Source organism: Anarhichas minor, unplaced genomic scaffold, assembly GCF_050575085.1.
Source record: "Anarhichas minor isolate MPS153535 unplaced genomic scaffold, ASM5057508v1 ptg000007l, whole genome shotgun sequence".
In the NCBI taxonomy this organism is placed as follows: Eukaryota; Metazoa; Chordata; class Actinopteri; order Perciformes; family Anarhichadidae; genus Anarhichas; species Anarhichas minor.
In genome coordinates this window covers 1736071-1753435 of record NW_027466453.1, presented here as the reverse complement: position 1 = coordinate 1753435, position 17365 = coordinate 1736071, and the positions used below count along the sequence as shown (strand labels likewise).

Here is a 17365-nt window from a genome sequence, read left to right as displayed (position 1 = left end):
GCATTATGCTGGTCACACGTTCACGATCAAACTGGCCCCACCCACTAGTCCTTATTTGGGAATACAACTTCCGCCCAGCGTCACACAAACAGATGGTATTATGCAGCGTTCAAGTGACATGGAAAATGTTAAAACACATTATTCCCACCTAAGCAGTAGGGAGTTTGGCCAAATCCCAATGTCCCCCCTTACGGACTCACGGACTTTGAGGCGCGCTCCCGCGAAGTCCGTGAGGGTTTAGGGATGTCCCACTGTCAAATCCTCGAGTGTTTGAGTCTCTCGCAGACATTTTGAGCCCTTTATGAACCCTTTCCGTAAGTTTAGCCTAAGGGAATTACCCACAAATCATTGTAATGTGACGTTAAACACGGGGTAACCAGTGGACGCATGGAGACGTAAATAAAAAGGTAAACAAAGAGGACGGATCACGTGTGTTCAGCCTGTCATATTAAATTTACTCAGAAACATTAAGGGTTAAAGATGGAACAAAAAATAAACATGAAATCAGAAGATATTTATTTATTTATTCATCAAATATTTGATTTTGTCATTGAAGCTGTTTTGAGAAAAACGCGTAAATAGATGATATGAACCTCTCATCCTGTGAGGAAAGAGCCTGAAGACTTTCAAATCAGGGAGTACAAAGTATAAAATAAATACCCACAATTATACATCATATGTTTTGTCGTTTTCATGGTAACGTGATATGTTGCAGCAAAGTGCTGTACCATTCCTATTTACACCATCACAGTCTCTCACACTCAACCACTTACCAGGTGACGTCAGTAAGTCCTTGAGGGTTCAGGGTTTGAGGGTTTAGGGGGGGACATTGGGATTTGGCCTTTGTCTTCCCCTTTCAGCACACCCACTGTCATGCCTCACAACTGAGCCTACAAACGCTTCTATCGTGGGTATTAGGGCTTAGAACATATTATATACCCCCCCACACACCATCCTGCTGCTGCGTATACCCACGACAGCACATGTAGATTCATCTGCTGCTAATACTAGTCCCTGACAAATGCACTATTTCCTCCTATAACATTTAGAAATACAGATACCAGCTCCAGCTGTCCCGCTTTTTTAGGAATTACTGAGCCTTTCTAAAATTTGAAGTTATATATTTGTGACTTTTAAAAAAATAAGTGTTTAGAATCCAATGTTTGGGACACAGACGAGGTAGGAAAGTAAAAATAAAAATATTTAGACGCACATTGTTGGTTTTTAGGCAAATAATAGTATAATCATAAAAAACAGTCCAAATAGCATTAATGGAACAAGATGGTAGATGGACATTTATGTCCCTTTTCTAGCTTAGTGGACAAAGCACGTCAGTTTGCTCCTCATTCACACACACTGATGGTAACAGAGCTGCCATGCCAGATGCAGGCCTGCCCATCAGGGCCAACCTGGGGTTCAGTGCCTTGCTCAAGGACACGTCGACATGCAGACAGGAGCAGCCAGGGATTGAAGCTCCAACCTTATGAGTAGTCGACCCGCTCCACCTTCAGAGCTACAGATAACGCTGGATGAGATTACACATGACTCGTCAGTAATTAGGAGAGGGTTTATTAAACAGCACAAAAGTCTTGATACTTCCACATGTACACAAAAATCATAAATATCCCCCAAAACAAAGCTCCACCCTCCTTCCTTTAACAGGATCAAAGTCATTATTTCAATGCGATAGTAAGCCAGATTATATAAACCACACATTAATAAACCATTTACACTTGAACTAAACAATCTACAGTATAAAGACACAAAGATGTTAGTCGCTCTGTAGAGTCAAAACCAAAAGCAGTAGTTTCCATTATTCCTGGTTATTTTAGGTAGAATAGAAACCCTATGCAAACTAAATGTGCTATTTACATCCGTCTTCTAAAAACTCTTCTTTACACGACCGTGTGTAAGGGGCGCCGAAATCAAAAACCTTTATCATTTTTTTGGCAAACTAAAAATCTTTCACAATGGGACGCTGGATTCTGGACATGAAACAAATGTATTCATATACAGTTTAAACTGATAAAAACCACCATGAGAATCAATGAGAATTTGTAATGAGCACTGTGCTGCTTCCTGTCATACTGTAGTGGAGGACAGAATGCTGGCGTCTCACTCGGTCATGTCCCAGGTGGACTACTGATGTGCTCCTTCTAATGACGATATAGATGTGCTGTAATATTTGACCACGTCTGCACGTACTTCCTCACCATGTGGAACAGATAAGAGCCCCAAAATAATACCCACATCCTTCTTGCACTAAGGAGTTGTTGTAAGATTGGTCATATCTAAAAGGAAATGAACACGACATAAAACCCAAAACGTACTCTACAAATAAGCTAAGACAGAAGCCTTGAGCTATGACTTCACACGTGGTGTTTGATCTGTTTCCAGTGGTGGAATGAAGACTCAACAGATTAAAGCGGTCCTCTTCTATCACAACTCGGACAGCTATAAGAATTCTGCACTTTCACCTTCTCCAATATACGACACCTCTGGTTGAGTATGCACAACCGTGCCAATGTTATGTTGCATATGTTGGACATTGTCATTTGCATCTGCATCCTTATGTAGGGTATGACTACATGAATGGGACATTTTAGTGTACAAACCAACTCAATGTAAGGACACGATCTCTACGTGACCTCAAACGTATGGTTGGTCTTTAGTATCCGTTAGGCATCAGCACACGTACACAATGACCTTATAGAGGTTTATGTGGCCAACTTATCGGTCAGCTTTACTCAAGAGTGAACTTGTGAAGACCTCTACTTCAGAGTGAACATCAGCCAGCATGTGACCACCTGCTGTAAAAAAATAAATAATAAGACAGAGTCCATGTTGACATTAATTACTTAATTTCCATATTTACCCAAACAGTTTAACTGTAGGGAGAGGTGTGTGTGTGTTAGGGTTAGAGTGATGCAACAGCGCATCAATAATTACATTCCAACTAAAGCCAGCTACTGACTGTGGAGCTCAAGAGGTTGTATTTATTCTACAGGTTCAGTTTCAGTCTTGTTAGGGAATGAACCTGTCCAGAGCCACTAACTCACCTGCAGCTCTTTCATTAGCTTGGTTTCTAATCGTGTCTCATGATGGTCTACACTCTCTAACTACCAGGTAAAAACACCACTGATGTTAGGGCAGAATTATGAAGTTCAGTTCAAATGGAACTCAAAAAGTTTAGAGAGATTTTTTTATATATATATATATATATATATATATATATATATATATATATATATATATATATATATATATATATATATATATATATATATATATATATAGTTTTTTTTTTTAAAGTGTAAATGAGAACTCTTCCAAACACAAGAACGAAGAGTTTCAAATGTGTAAATCTCAAGCCTTGATGAGAACTATCAATTATTACTGCATTTTAAGGCCTCAACACATCTGTTGCTCTGTCTTTAACCTATTCAAGAAAAATGAATAACGCAAAAGCATAAATCATCTTGTCAAATAAAGCAACAAGCCATGGCCAAACTGCAGCAAGAAGACCTAGAAAGAAACACAAATAAATACTGGGATTGAGACTTCAGGGGTTACAACATTAAGGCAATGCAGTGGCATGTTCTTTTCTCTCATGGAATTCTGGACATTTTAAAAGAAAAGCAAAGATCACACTTAATTGAATATACTTTGCACATGAACAACAAAAAATATTTTGGGTTTATGCGTCCACAAAAGCAGACAGCATTTTCTCTGGCTTGAGCTGGACACCCTGCTGTTCACAGTGGCTGTGGACCCCTCAGCCTCGCTCTGCATCTCTTCCACCATATTTCAGTTGTCAGAAACCAAACTGCAGTAGTACAACCTCATCTGGAGCACAGCATCTATCCCCAGTACAGTCAGTGCAATGCTCACAGTTGCCTCTACCAAAGGAATAACAACCCCATGACTTGTGGGCAGCTGAAATGAAAAGTGGCAAAATGAAGAAAAAAAACACTGGAATTTAAAATAAAATTTAAAAAACTCATTACATGACAAGGGAGAAATAAGAAGGGATTAAAGACTGTGTGGTCCGGAGGATAGGTCCCACCTCGCTCTAGTGAATGTAGGCCCTGTAGACTGCAGAGATATCATTGTCTGACTGGTCCAGTGCCTTAGCCCTCTTGTACACCTGCAAAGTAACAGCACAACAGTTTCAGTTGTAATGCACATGCTTCACTCTTGTTACTGTAAATAGTAAATGGACTGTACTTGTTTCTCTCTTTTCTAGTCTTCTGACCACTCAAAGCTCTTTAACTCTACATGTCATCATTCACCCATTCATACACTGATGACAGGGCTACCATGTAAGGTACCATCAGGACTATAACAGTCACACACTGATTGGGGTTAAGTGTCTTGACCAAGGACACATCGACATGGACTGGAAGGGCCGGGGAGCGACCCGCTCTACCACTGAGCCACAGTCGTCCCATTTTAGCATTCATTCATTTATTGTTAGCAATGATTCAGCATTACTGCAGGTGCATGAAAGACATTCTCAATGAGGTAAACAAGGCATCTCTTGTACACTGATAAAACACACAATGGCTGGAATGGAAAAAACCCACTTCTCGACCTTCAATGGGGAAACATTGTTCATTACACCCCATCATACTGTTAACATCTTTATAAAAGGACAAATGTCTCCGTGCACCAGTTTCCTCTAGACAAGCTGATAATGTAACATCATGATGAATTCTGCATTCTCAGAACTACCAGTTAACACTTGGCAGAATACCTGGTGTTGGAGCTATTTATTTGATATTGTATTTTGTTATTTCATTTATAAGTAGTATTGTTTAATTATTGTAGATGTTTGATATATTAAGATTATTTTTTTCTCTTTAATAGTAATTTGTTTAGTTATATTGTTTTTTGGGTAATTACTGTGGGCTTGCTTGCATGCATGCATGCAAGCAAGCATGCGTAGAAGGATAGGACCAGCATGCACCGGGGTGGGCATATAGTTTTTACCAGGACAGGAGAGACAGCGCGACAGGAGTTTTCTTTGTTCTTTTTGTTAGTTAGTTAGTTTTGTTTGCTTTATTTAATAAATACGAAAATCGGAATCCTGCTTTGACAATCCACTCTCTTCTGGCTGCGTAAAAATACCGACCACGGTACATCAGTGGCGTTTGATTATGGTTTGTTTAATTTTGATTTTAGTCGACAAAAACTACACCTGGATTCAAATATTCTCTCCTCATGGCAAAGAGTACAAACATTCAAACGCAGCTTCTGATGTTTAGCCTGTGCTGTCACTTCTGCCAGTTAAAACAAAAAACATCCCTGGAGACAGTAGATCAGCACCACACTAACATGTCTGGTTGAAGTGCTCTCTGCAGCTGGTGTCTGTATTCACACAACCATTGTTTGTGAGTGACCATTCGTATAAGAGATGATCCACTGATCACCTCCCATGCATCATTTGAGGAATCAGATCAGCAGCTGGTGGCGTACAGGAGGCTGCAGGTATTCACTGACTGTATCAGATACGTTTTATTCATATTTCATACATTATACTGCTCATCTCAATTTCATGTTGGAGCTACAAAAGACTGAGGTGAACATTTGAATTATTCTATCTAGGTAAACCCTATATGATTGGATAAGCCTTATCCAATCATATAGGGTTTACCTAGATAGAATAATAAGGGATTCTGATTCAGTGGATATAAAGGTTGGGAGATATTCTCCATCGTTTGGATTGTTTTATAGGATACATAAAAACTAAATGTTCACTGTGTCGTGGCTCAAACTAATCATGCTGCACATTCCACTGAAGGAAGACATCTATTATAAGCCCTTTGTAAACTGTCTTTAAAGGTGATATATAAATAAAGTTATTATTAATCATTTTCTACAAACTACATTTCCAAACATTTGCTACAAAGCCTATTGAAAGGCACAGGTTTTAATAGCCAGTCAGATGGTGTGTGTGTGTGTGTGTGTGTGTGTGTGTGTCTGAGTCCTTAGCCTTGCCACAATAGCGGGAAAGTGATCGGATTTATTACAACGACAGCATGGTGCTGAAGTAAAGACTAAAAGAGGACATTAAGCTGTTTGCCATTTCAGACCTCTGTGAAGATCAACACACATGTTCTGTTCTACTGATGAATGATGCACTTAGCAGGCAAGTCAGCCTAATGTTCTATTAGTGGTGGTTTGGGCCATGAAGCTCCTAAAGACGCTGATGTTAACTAATGGATCCATTGGATTTCTATGGCAGCATGTGGAATGTACTCATGCGTACCAAGAGCCAGGCAGTACTTTGATCACAGTTCACAGTAAAAAAAGGTTTTCAGTACAAAAGTAACAATCCTGAATTGTACCTCATTGGCCGCTGCAGCCATTGGGGTTGGATGGTTGGCCATGTCGCCCATGGAGATGGCCAGCCTCAGGTCCTTCTGAATATGTTTCAAATAGTAGTCTGGCTTAAAGTTGCCCTGTAAAATATCTGGACGAGGCAGGAAGAAAGGTTTGTATTAGCCTTCACACATATACTACATTTGTGGTTGAAACTGACTGACTCAAAACTTGACCATGTAAGATTGAGAGAAATGACGAAAGACAACTAGTGAGCACGGTCCAGGTAAGTGGAAGGATGTCTTCAAACACTGACTTACTTTGGCATTTCTGGTCCACAAAGGTGCTTGCCATCTGGCCCTGGCACAGGATGTCCAGGAAGGTCTGCTGTGATTGGCCTGTGGCCTGGGCCAGGGTCAGCCCCTCTGCAATGGTGGCCATGAAGCTGCCCTGCACCATGTTGAGGATCAGCATCATCCTCGCTGCATTGCCTGCTTCCCCTGAAAACACATACAGACGCATTTGTAGACACATAAGCAACAGTCTCCACTGACAGTCATCCTCAGTGTCCATGTCTAATTCAAATTTGCCTTTTTCTCATGCTGGGTCACCACAGAGCAGAGAACTTACAGTTGAAGTTCTAACAATAAATGACACCATTTGATGCCATCTGGCAGCTCAAGTATCCTTAAACAGAAACCAGAGGGGAGACTCAAATCTGAAATGGCAAATTCTATCAAAGTCATTCACTGGCAAGACACTGGAGAGTTTCACCTACACCATTCAAAGGTGTACAATCTACCCCGCGGGCACCTGGTCGCCCGCAGGGACCATGCGAGTCGCCCGCAAGGCATGTTCTAAAAATAGCACTAGGTCCCCATGGAGCTCCGTCTAAAAATTGTAGTTTCTGTTCTTTTTTTTAATCAAAAACGCATTCATGTATATTTTAAAAGGAAGAGGCCGCCGCACCGCACTAGGTTTTCAGGTTTCGAATGGCGGGCGCTTCCCGTTGGCACCGGACGCGCCGCCGCGAGCGCACCCCGTCGTCAGGTCCGTCAGTCCTCGGAACAGGCCGCGGGGCAACAACTCGTGGGTGGCGGGGGTAGAGGCGAGGCAACGCAGTACGATCGAAAATGCCCAGACTAGAGGTTTGAACGCAGGCGACCAAAGACGCTCGCGTGTCTCGGAGGGTTGGATCCCCCCCTCGGCTATAGACAAGACTTTTTACTAGTTTCTTCGTGGATAAAAAGGTACCCAGAAAAAAGCTGGTGTCGGTGACTACAGACTACAGGCCGGCATGCAGGCTTCATTGCGCAATGCAAAGTTGACACAGACTTCCCAAAATGTGGTGATTAGTACTAATGTAATAGGATTCATTTAAACATGTGAAAGAGTTGATTTTTTTTTATCTTACATAACTGATAATTTGTATAAACATGGGACAGAGTTCATGATTTGTTCAAACATGTTACAAAGGTAGTGGTACAAACGAGACATGATTTGAAGATATGACAGTTAATGATTTCCTAAAAAATGTTAGAAGTGATAATTTGTACAAAAATATAACTGGTGTGATTTTGAACAAAATACACATCATTGTTAATAATTATTGTGAGGAATAATTAACATTGACATGTGATCAGACAGTCTCTTCACATAAATTATTATTATTAAGGTGATCTGTGCAACTTTGTTATTCAGGAAGTTTGTATCAAATAAGTAGCCCTTCGTACTACTCAGTACCCTTGAAGTAGCTCTCAGTTTCAAAAAGGTTGGTGACCCCTGGTCTACCTCATTACCTTAAACAATCAGTTTGAATCACTGATTTGTTTTCTTGCAGAGAGTTAAAGAAGATCTGAAGCCAGCAGCTGGTTAGCTTAGCTTAGCACAAAGTCAGGAAACAGGTAGTGTCAGCTAGCCTGGCTCCGTCGACTGGAACAAAATGCACCTCTAAAAACATCTCACAACATTACCGTCTCATGTGTTTAATCCCTACAGAAAACAAAGTGTAAAAATGAAAATTCACCATTTCACAGAAGGGAGTGAGCGAAGCCATTTCTTGGCAGAGATCAGTAACTACCTAGAGTCTCGGCTGGTTGCCTGGCAACAGCACAGAGCCAAGAAATAGCTAAGAAGTCGTTCAAGTTAATCTTTGATAGAACTATTGTGAGAGTATCTAACAGTGCACCGTGACCCCTACGTACCCAGGAAGAAGGAGGTCTTGCCCATGGCCTGGAAGCAGCTGCTGCAATCCTCGTAGACCGTCCTGTCGCCGGCTGCCAGGATGACCAGCATCCCATCGTTGGAGAGCTGCTGGCTTCCTGCCACCGGGGCCTCCAGGAAACGGCCGCCTCGTGATGTGATCACCTGACATTCAAACATGGAGTAACAATTTAATACAGCACTGTTTATACTACTCCAATAAAGGTAGCTGCTACTACTGTATATATGTCAGATGGAGAAAAGCCACAATCACTTTGAAGGTTTAGGAGCATTCCTGATGGTAAAAAGCTAGGAAACCATGCCCATTTCAATAGTGCATGATTCTTTACGGTGTACTTAATATAAGATAGGACTTTACAAGGACTGTGGCTGCTCTGGTGTGTAGGTGTGTTGTGTTACGTTTACCTTGGAGAGTTCTGTGATGGTCTCGGGGTCGACAGTGGACATCTCTACGTAGCATTTGCCTGGCCTGATTCCCTGCAGCACTCCACTGGCCCCCAAAACCAACTAGAGAGCCACAAAGACAAAGACAAGTGTGTTTTCTACCAATGACTCTCACATCCACAGGGAGCCATTAACTGGAGCTAGTACTCACATCCCTGGCAGCTTTTGGGTCAGAGACACAGGAGAAAGTGATATCACACGTGGAAGCCACCTCAGCAGGAGTCCGGCCTAACCTGGCCCCCTCCTGGACGAACAGGTCGCACTGGAACACAAAGGAGACATCTCTGAGTCATCGTCAGCGTGCCAACACAGGTACTTCTAGAGTTAGCCAACATATGCATCCAATCTTTTATTAGCAATCAGATCAGTGTGGCCAACCTCTGGTACACTTCATGTAACGCTGATTGGTGACATATTTATTGCAGAACTGATTTTTTGGTAAACTCTTAATCTTAAAAGATTCTAATGTCAAACATAATCACTTCCAACATATGTGGATCTTGTGCTCCAGGTTCTACGTCCTTGAGCCACATTAGTTTTCACTCCAACACTTTCAAACTGTGACCTACACTTGATATAAATTATATGTGCTTAATAATATTTGACTTTGTTTCCATTATTTATACCAAATGTGAAGACACTGAACATCAGCAGGAAGAGATTATCACTGATGGTCACTCGTTCATTAGACACAAGATCAGTAATAATCTTAGAGGGACAGTGACTGCAGTACCTTTTCTGCTGTGCGGTTCCACACTGTGACAACATGACCCATTTTCAACAGGTTGGAAACGATACCGCTACCCATCAGCCCCAGACCCAGGAACCCTATCCTGAAGAGCAAAGTCCAAAAAGAACAAACATGAGCACGCCAACACTGAAAGGAAACATGAGCAGTTCTGCGTCTGTGGTCCGAGTTCTATTAAGTTTATTGCTCAACTCAATAACAGTCATGCCTAGTGTTCTGCTTGTGAATGTTTTCTCTGTACACGTATGGAGTTGTTTTGATAATGGAGTCGTGAGGATGTGTGAATACCTTTTATCTGTGGGTGTGATGCTGCCGTTGATGGCTGTGCTGTCTGCTGCTTGGATAGATGTGGACCCCGAGTCCTGCACAATCAAAGGCAACACTGTCACTCTCACACTGCACGAGAAGCCTCAACTAGCTTTGCTATCTCCTGATAGGTTGTTATTGAAAACAATAGTTTCTAATCTGACTGTAGACGGTCAAATGAACATTAATGTAAACACATGAAAATTGGAACACATTGACTCATTAGTTTTACTAATATTCACCTCTTCAATGATCTTCAGCCGCTTGCTAATGGGTTCCATTGATGATGCTGGCTGTGAGGAAACAGTCAGTGATGAACAATACACTCTACACATTAGAGTCAACATGTCTCAAGCCAAACAGACTACGCCAACACTAAGAGATGCAGTGACTATGTGACCAAACAACAGCTACGAACAAACATCTCATTCAGATGAGCCACATCGAGGCCACACATGCTTAATATCAGTGCAATGTTGTGTATAGTGTTAGTGTTGGATTGATTGGTGCATCACTAAGTCAAACACTAACGTAATGAGATTAGCATTCCATAGGTATTACATGCTGAATGCAGAAAGCAAACCCTACAGGCTGAAAAAGGCTTTTTCAGTGGAACTGTTTCTACAGGCCCACATGGGGGGGGGGGGGGGGGGGGGGGGGTACAAGACTAGAGTCCCAGATCGACTGTCAGGCGAGATCAGTGATGTGGAACCCAACCTCTGATCGGGTGAAGAAGATGTCAGCATACTGAGCGTGCTTCCTCTTACCTTCTCAGACTGGCTGAGGAGGAAGTGATGGAAATGTGGGTCGTCCTTCACAGACTGCAACAGAAGAAGAGTTCATTGTGACAGCGTTCTCTCTGCATATGCGTCGAATATGGGTGTGCACTGTTTCCTCACACACACACACAGTGAGAGAGAGACGAGGTGGTACAGGTTTAAGATTACATTCAGAGTGGTCAGAAGTGGTCCTGAAGAGCAGGGTGACTCATTAATACCAGTCAATCCTAGAAAGCAGGAAGCTGATGAAGAAGTCACACATTTGTGGGTCAGCTGAATCACACCTCAGCCTCCCTTTGAGCCTCCACATACAGAGACAGTTTCAGGAGTCAGGAGTGAGCACCACACAGGTGAGAAAGTAAAGGTCTGCAGTTGCTGGTGATTAAAGCCAAAGGTCAGGTAGAAGAACAGCAAGGCAAGGCAGGCTTGTGGGGAAGGAGTTCACCTACACTGCTCTCCCATTTGAATCCTGAGCCAGGTCCAGCCCCCAGCCTCTCAAGAGTGGACGGCTCGGGGTCAGAGTCAGTTAGGTCCTTAAGGAGAGAGACACACATTCACCTTTCTAAATCAAACGGTGAATCCGTAGAGGTCCGTGTCTGCTGTAGTGGGGGATGTGGAGGATTGTGTGACGTCAATTTCACATTATCCAACTTATCAATCATTTTATCTAATAATGAGATCAAATTAAAAGATATGGGGCTTTATTATACAATGATATTGCCTAACAGCGACCGTTTCCTGAAATACTGCTGGTTCCATGTGATGGCTTTATACATCTGCTGCAGCATGTCAATAGAAACACTTACTTACTAGTATCCATAGTGTACGACTGTATTATGACGCTGCAGTACCCAAGTACTGCAGCATATAATGGTGCACAATTTAAAGTGATCCCACCCCTGCTAGACCAATCTAGCAGGGGTGGGATCACTTTAAATTGTGCACCATTATATGCACATAGCAGGTTTAGTCAACACAATTTCCTCACATTGATTGTGCGGTGGAAGCTAATGCCAGGTGTTTGAAGGTGAATAGAATTACAGATCTCAGATCTCATTTACTAGTAGGGCTGGCCGATAAATCTTTCAATTACGATTGTGGCTTCCAGTGATTAAAGAAAACCACGATCATCGATATAAAATTATTAGTGCGCCACATTGTGTTTCACGATGTCTTGTGTTATAAATCCAGCGCACTGCTGTCTCTGTCCTGTGTCGAGGACAGACGCTTCGACTGGGAGCTCTACAGCCGCCCTCAGAAGGACCTCACTGCTTCCCCGACTCGCTGGGCCCCCTCTGCCTGCAGGGAGGGACGGGGCCCCGTGCTTGTTCACCATGCTTTGTGGGTGTAAAATTTTTTGTCCACACCATTCATATCCATGCAAACAATGAGTTTGTGATTAAATTGTTTCTAGAGCAAAGGGGTAAATATCTAGCCTTTTGCTCTCAAAGTGCACAGATTAATGGATTGAACTTTAACATGTACAACATGTCTTCCTATATGCACAATGTTTCCAAAGTCAATGAGCTCAGCATTGACCAAAAGTATCCTGACTACAGTTTCTGCCATAAAGGAGCGGTTTTAGAATCACTTTTTCCCAGTCTTCATTTTGTGTGTTTGTCTTTTCTAATTGGCATATATTTGAAGTAAAATTCTATCTAACTAAAACTTGACAGGACAACGGTTGAACTTGTCAGCATCCTACCGACCTTCTCAGAGGGGTCCTTCAGGGCACTGAGATCCTCATCATCCTCCTCCAGTATCTTTAGTGGCTTGTTGGGGGACTTCTTTCCCTTGGAGTCTCCTTTGCCGTCTGAGTTCTGTTAGAAACACAGATTATCATTTTGTGCAGCTATTTCTGCATTTGAAGACGTTTCCCAGCAGTCTGACAACGGTTTGAATGTAGGATGGTTCTAAAATAAGCAGGTTACACACAGTGAACAGAAGGATCATTGCTTTCCCAGATGTGCTCATTGTGGAGGGCAGATGGCCTCAACAGAGACCACGTGTCCACCTGAATAAACACTGAAGTATTCGATGAGGAGGCTTGGTGAAGCAAGTCTCACTTCAGTAATCCTTCATTTGATTCCATCAGTTTCAGTGCTGGAAACAAGTAGGGTCCACATCTGTGTTTGTTTTGGTTCTGCTGTGGTGACAACAGCATTTATACTAAATAATACTATACTTTATACTAAATGAAAATGTGTCACAGCTTGTGCAGCTTTCACAATGAGCACTAGATTTCAGATCAGATCTTTCAGACACATATGACTTCTGTTATCTCATTCCATATGTGGGATGTAAGTGGGGACATTAGGCAATATTTAGCTAACAGATTAAGTGTGTGATTTTCCGTTTCTTTTTCTGAACTAGCCGTGTTGTACGACATGTGTTGGTGTTGTATGAAGTGTGTCGTATGACGTGTGACATGTGACACCCCCCTCACCTGTTCTTTCCCCTTTGCTTTCTTTAGGAAGTCTTCCACTGCGTCGACCGCCTGCTGGAAGCGCTTGCCTTTATTTATCTTGATCATGTCTTCTTTGTGGGCATGGTAGGGCTTCAGCTGTTCTACTTTGATCCAGGCACTGGACAGACACACAGAAACACAATTCTCACACATTTGAAGAAGAAGTACATGCCAGGTGAGTCAGAACAGGAAGCTCACTATCCATACTTACTGGTCTTCAGTTCCAAAGAATTTTACAAAATGGCATTTTTTGCCTCTGGGCTTTTTCAAGTCCTTGGGGGGGCTTACGACCTGAAATGTAAATAAATATAGTAATCCAACATAATCCTAACATTTGTCATGCCGATGTTTGAATCTAATTTGCCTCCAACCAGCCGCTGGCATGTTCTCAGTCCTTACCTTCCCTGGCCATGGTGGGTAACGACCAAGCTTCCCCCTGAAAGAAGAGGGATATATTTAGCCGTGGTCTACGTCTGTCTTGCTAGTACCGACACACATTAGAACACGCTCAAAGAATCTGATGATTCTGGCGCTTCCTCAGGTCCACTTCTGTGACCAGAGGGGACCGGGCGTTTGCTGTCAGGACTTCCAAAGTGTGGAATGCACTTCCTGTTGAGATACGATCATCTGTATCCACTTTTAAAAACACATCGTTTCAAGTTGGTTTATACGGTCCCACTTTTATGTGTATGTAGAGGTACATACGTTTATACAGGGGCAAAGCATGTGCACAGAGAGTACAATATATTACATTACATTAATTTAGCAGACGACTTACAATTCAGATTCTATCACATTTCTACACCGTAGGCACAGCTGGGGTTAAGTGTCTTGCTCAAGGACACATCGACATACGACTAGCGGAGCCGGGGATCGAACCGCTGATCCTCTGATTGAAGGACGGCCCTGCTCTCCACTTAGCCACAGTTGCCCGCTTGGCGACTTAACGCGTTAATTAATTAATGCCGACAATTATTTTATCGCGCGTTAACGCAGTTTTTTAAAAATGCAATACACACTGTTGATGCAGCAAATCACCCAAACAAACAGTGGAGGAAGTCTTCGGCAGACTACGTTGATGCAGCGTGTGGGAGAAGTATAGATAAACTAAAGCAAGACAAGCTAACAAATGCTACAGAGAAGTGGAGACAAACTGCAGCCGGTTAGTATTGTGGAAGATGTCGGTCTGAGGAACGTTCTCAAGGTGCGTTCGCGTCGCGTTTGGTGTGAACGCACCTTTAGGATCGCAACGAATGACGACACGTATGAGCCTCAAGACGCACCATCACAAGAAGAATACACGAGTTGTATTAAAGGAGAGGACTACTAAAGCCACGGCGTTACAACGTGCAGCAGCTGTTACTCTCACTGAAGACTACTGGACATCGCTGGGTCACCATCATCACCTCTGAGTTACAGCATTATATTGATGAACAGTAGAGCTGCATTCACATGCTCTGACTGTCATGAAGACACAACACAGACATTTAGATGAAACGTGCTGAAACATGTTATTCATGTTGCACAGCAGTGGAACGTTTCACATACAGTCACACACTGAGCACAGATAGTGAAGAGATAGAACTGCTACTGTGTAAAGGGAATACTGCTGCTAACAAGAACCTGTTGTGTTTAAAGTGTTTACAAACCAAATGTTATTGACCTTTTGTTCATATAGCAGTACTTTTAAAATAAAAGTGAGCAATACACTACTTTTGAATTAATTATTGAACTTTGCGCATAACAATGCGATTAATCGCAAAACAATCATGCAATTAAAAATTGTAATCGTTGCCCAGCACTAATAAATAAATATATATATATATATATATATATATATATATATATATATATATATATATATATATATATATATATATATATATATATATATATATATATATATATATATATATATATATATATATATATATATATATATATATATATATATACACACACACACTTATTTTTATCACCTTGTTTTACCACTTTAGTATTTTACTATTATATTGTTACTAGTATGTCCCGCGATGTTACGTATTAATAGCCTATTTTATTGTTTTTAGTTTTGATTTATTTATCTGCTCTTATTGTTTTGTGAATCAAATCCGTTTTGAAAAGTACTACATAAATACAAGTATTAGTTGTTAATATTATTTCATGTTAAAGACACTCCATTGTATGTCATAATTCCATCTCAGCTGACCAACACACCACTTACTGCTCGGGTTGGGTAATCGTACCACCGAGCATCAATAGTCGCCAACTACAGAAAGCTGCCAGTAATGTCTGGTCAAGTTATATTCTTACGGAAATGTATCGCGTAATGGGGATATAGAATATTATGTAACGTTAATGCGTATTACTAACATACAGTCTCTCGTATGGAACAGATATGGTCTCTTACAGAGCTGATAATACCACCACGAGAAACACAAACCGAAAGCTTCACGTTATTCTCTCTGTGGGTGAAATGAGCCACAGACTGACTCTAAGCGGACTCGTCCATCACTACAGATGAACGACAGTTGTCTGCAGCGGTTAACACGGAAGACGAGCCAATGTGAAGCCAGCTACAGTAACAGTTAGCTACATATCCGCTTCAGCAGTGCTAGAAACGATAGCCAGAGACCACAACAATGAGCATTTAAACTATTTGTCGAAGCTTTACAGATAAACCAATCAGCGCGAGAAAGACAAAACAAAAATACTGGTCTGTATTCTGAAATAAACTAAAGTTCTCTCTCTTCGGTCTAAACCTTTTCTGTAGCTTGTCCTCTAGCTAGCAGCTAACGATGGCTGCTGGCTGAGTCAGCTCGGCTAGCGACTTGTTTGGGTTGACTACCAACTAACGTTAACCGAGAACACGAACACTTCCGTTACCGCTTCGTTAACACCAACATGAAACATTAACCTTAAACGAATTAATCAATCACTACTTTATGCAACGCAAGACCACTTAGCAGGACTGGAGGCTACAGCGTTGGACAATATTTAAAGGTTATCTCACCACACCAGATCCCCGATCCGCAGATGCACCGTCGCCATCTTACAACTTTAATAAAACGTCGCACTGACTGAGGGGAGAAGACAACACACACCCACTAATCACATGTTCCTCGCTTCTTCTTCTTCTCTAGTTTGATTGGCAGATCGCAACCAACTTGAATAGGTGCATACCGCCACCTACTGTACCGGGGTGTGCAGTTTCAGAGTACAAGTTGCATCACTGTTCTAAAGGATAACAATAATAATAATATTTATTTTTGAAAAAAATCCTACGGTCTAATCCCGTTTCTTTACGAAATCCCAACAGTGCCCTGCAGCACTCACGCCATTCGTCGTCCACTGCAAGAACACCCTCCAAAGTACACCTCCGTCCCATCACACATTTTTTGCTTCAAGATGTTCCTGTCTGTATTGTATCTTCGACACAACATTGCAAATACAGACAGAGATAGAGAGACTGATCTCTATCCCTGGTCTTTGTCCCTGGTCCCTGGTCCCTGTCTCTGGTCCCTGGTCTCCGTCCCTGGTCATCTTCCTGTGAGGCTGGCGGATTTATCGAGTCCAGCATCCATACCTGTGTCCCACCACCAGGTGGCAGAGTATGATTTACTACACTGTGGTGTAGACTTTGTGTGTGTGTCTGTGTGTAGTGTGGGGTGTAATACGTTGGTGAAGTCTGAATGTATTCACAGTAGAGTATCACTTACTACACTGTGGAGCTTCATATCTTTAATCAGCAATTGGCTAAACTGCTTCACAGACCCGCCTCCTGTGGGAGATTTTTCCAGCACCCCAGAGCTGCTGAGACATGCAGGAGGGGACGTGCAGGAAAAGTATATATTTTGCGCAGATATCATATTTTACACATATATACAACGTGAACAATAGAAAATGAATTATACTTCCTGCACAGACCCAACATATACTTCTGTTTCACTGACTGTGTGAAGAGTTTTTACAATGTGACTTTAGTTTTGACTAATGCATTTTAACGATCGTAAAAAAAAAAAAAAAACTGTATTACATTTGACATTTGAACTTATGATTGAACAAGCTGTAGTC

At 41.9% G+C, this 17365-nt stretch overlaps 1 protein-coding gene across 4 annotated transcripts; it reads right to left on the bottom strand.

Annotated features, from left to right (window-relative positions):
• Positions 1-3287: 3287 nt before the first annotated feature.
• Positions 3288-16427, bottom strand: glyr1 (glyoxylate reductase 1 homolog (Arabidopsis)). 4 transcript variants are annotated; one of them, XM_076082129.1, is made up of 17 exons: positions 16305-16427; positions 13691-13727; positions 13503-13582; positions 13271-13409; positions 12534-12644; positions 11274-11357; positions 10813-10866; positions 10288-10338; positions 10028-10101; positions 9725-9824; positions 9143-9253; positions 8953-9054; positions 8529-8691; positions 6645-6824; positions 6351-6475; positions 4067-4147; positions 3288-3936 (listed from the first exon to the last, which is right to left on the bottom strand). In XM_076082129.1, exons 1-16 carry the CDS (start codon positions 16340-16342, stop codon positions 4073-4075), a joined length of 1524 nt encoding a protein of 507 aa, XP_075938244.1. In that variant the 5' UTR covers positions 16343-16427; the 3' UTR covers positions 3288-3936; positions 4067-4072. The 4 variants fall into 4 exon arrangements, with proteins under 4 accessions (XP_075938244.1, XP_075938236.1, XP_075938263.1 ...); XM_076082121.1 differs by having other exon boundaries at positions 3925-4147; XM_076082138.1 differs by lacking the exons at positions 3288-3936; positions 4067-4147 and adding an exon at positions 4206-4548.
• Positions 16428-17365: the final 938 nt, after the last annotated feature.

Bases quoted from the DNA above. Each gene is read 5' to 3' on its own strand.
- glyr1 (XM_076082129.1), bottom strand. From the start codon at position 16,342: ATGGCGACGGTGCATCTGCGGATCGGGGATCTGGTGTG. The intron at 10,867-11,273 runs GTAGGTGAACTC...CTTCTGTTGCAG, and splicing joins GATTCAAATGGGAGAGCAGT to TCTGTGAAGGACGACCCACA. The intron at 6,825-8,528 runs GTACGTAGGGGT...ATGTGTTTTCAG, and splicing joins CAAGACCTCCTTCTTCCTGG to GGGAAGCAGGCAATGCAGCG.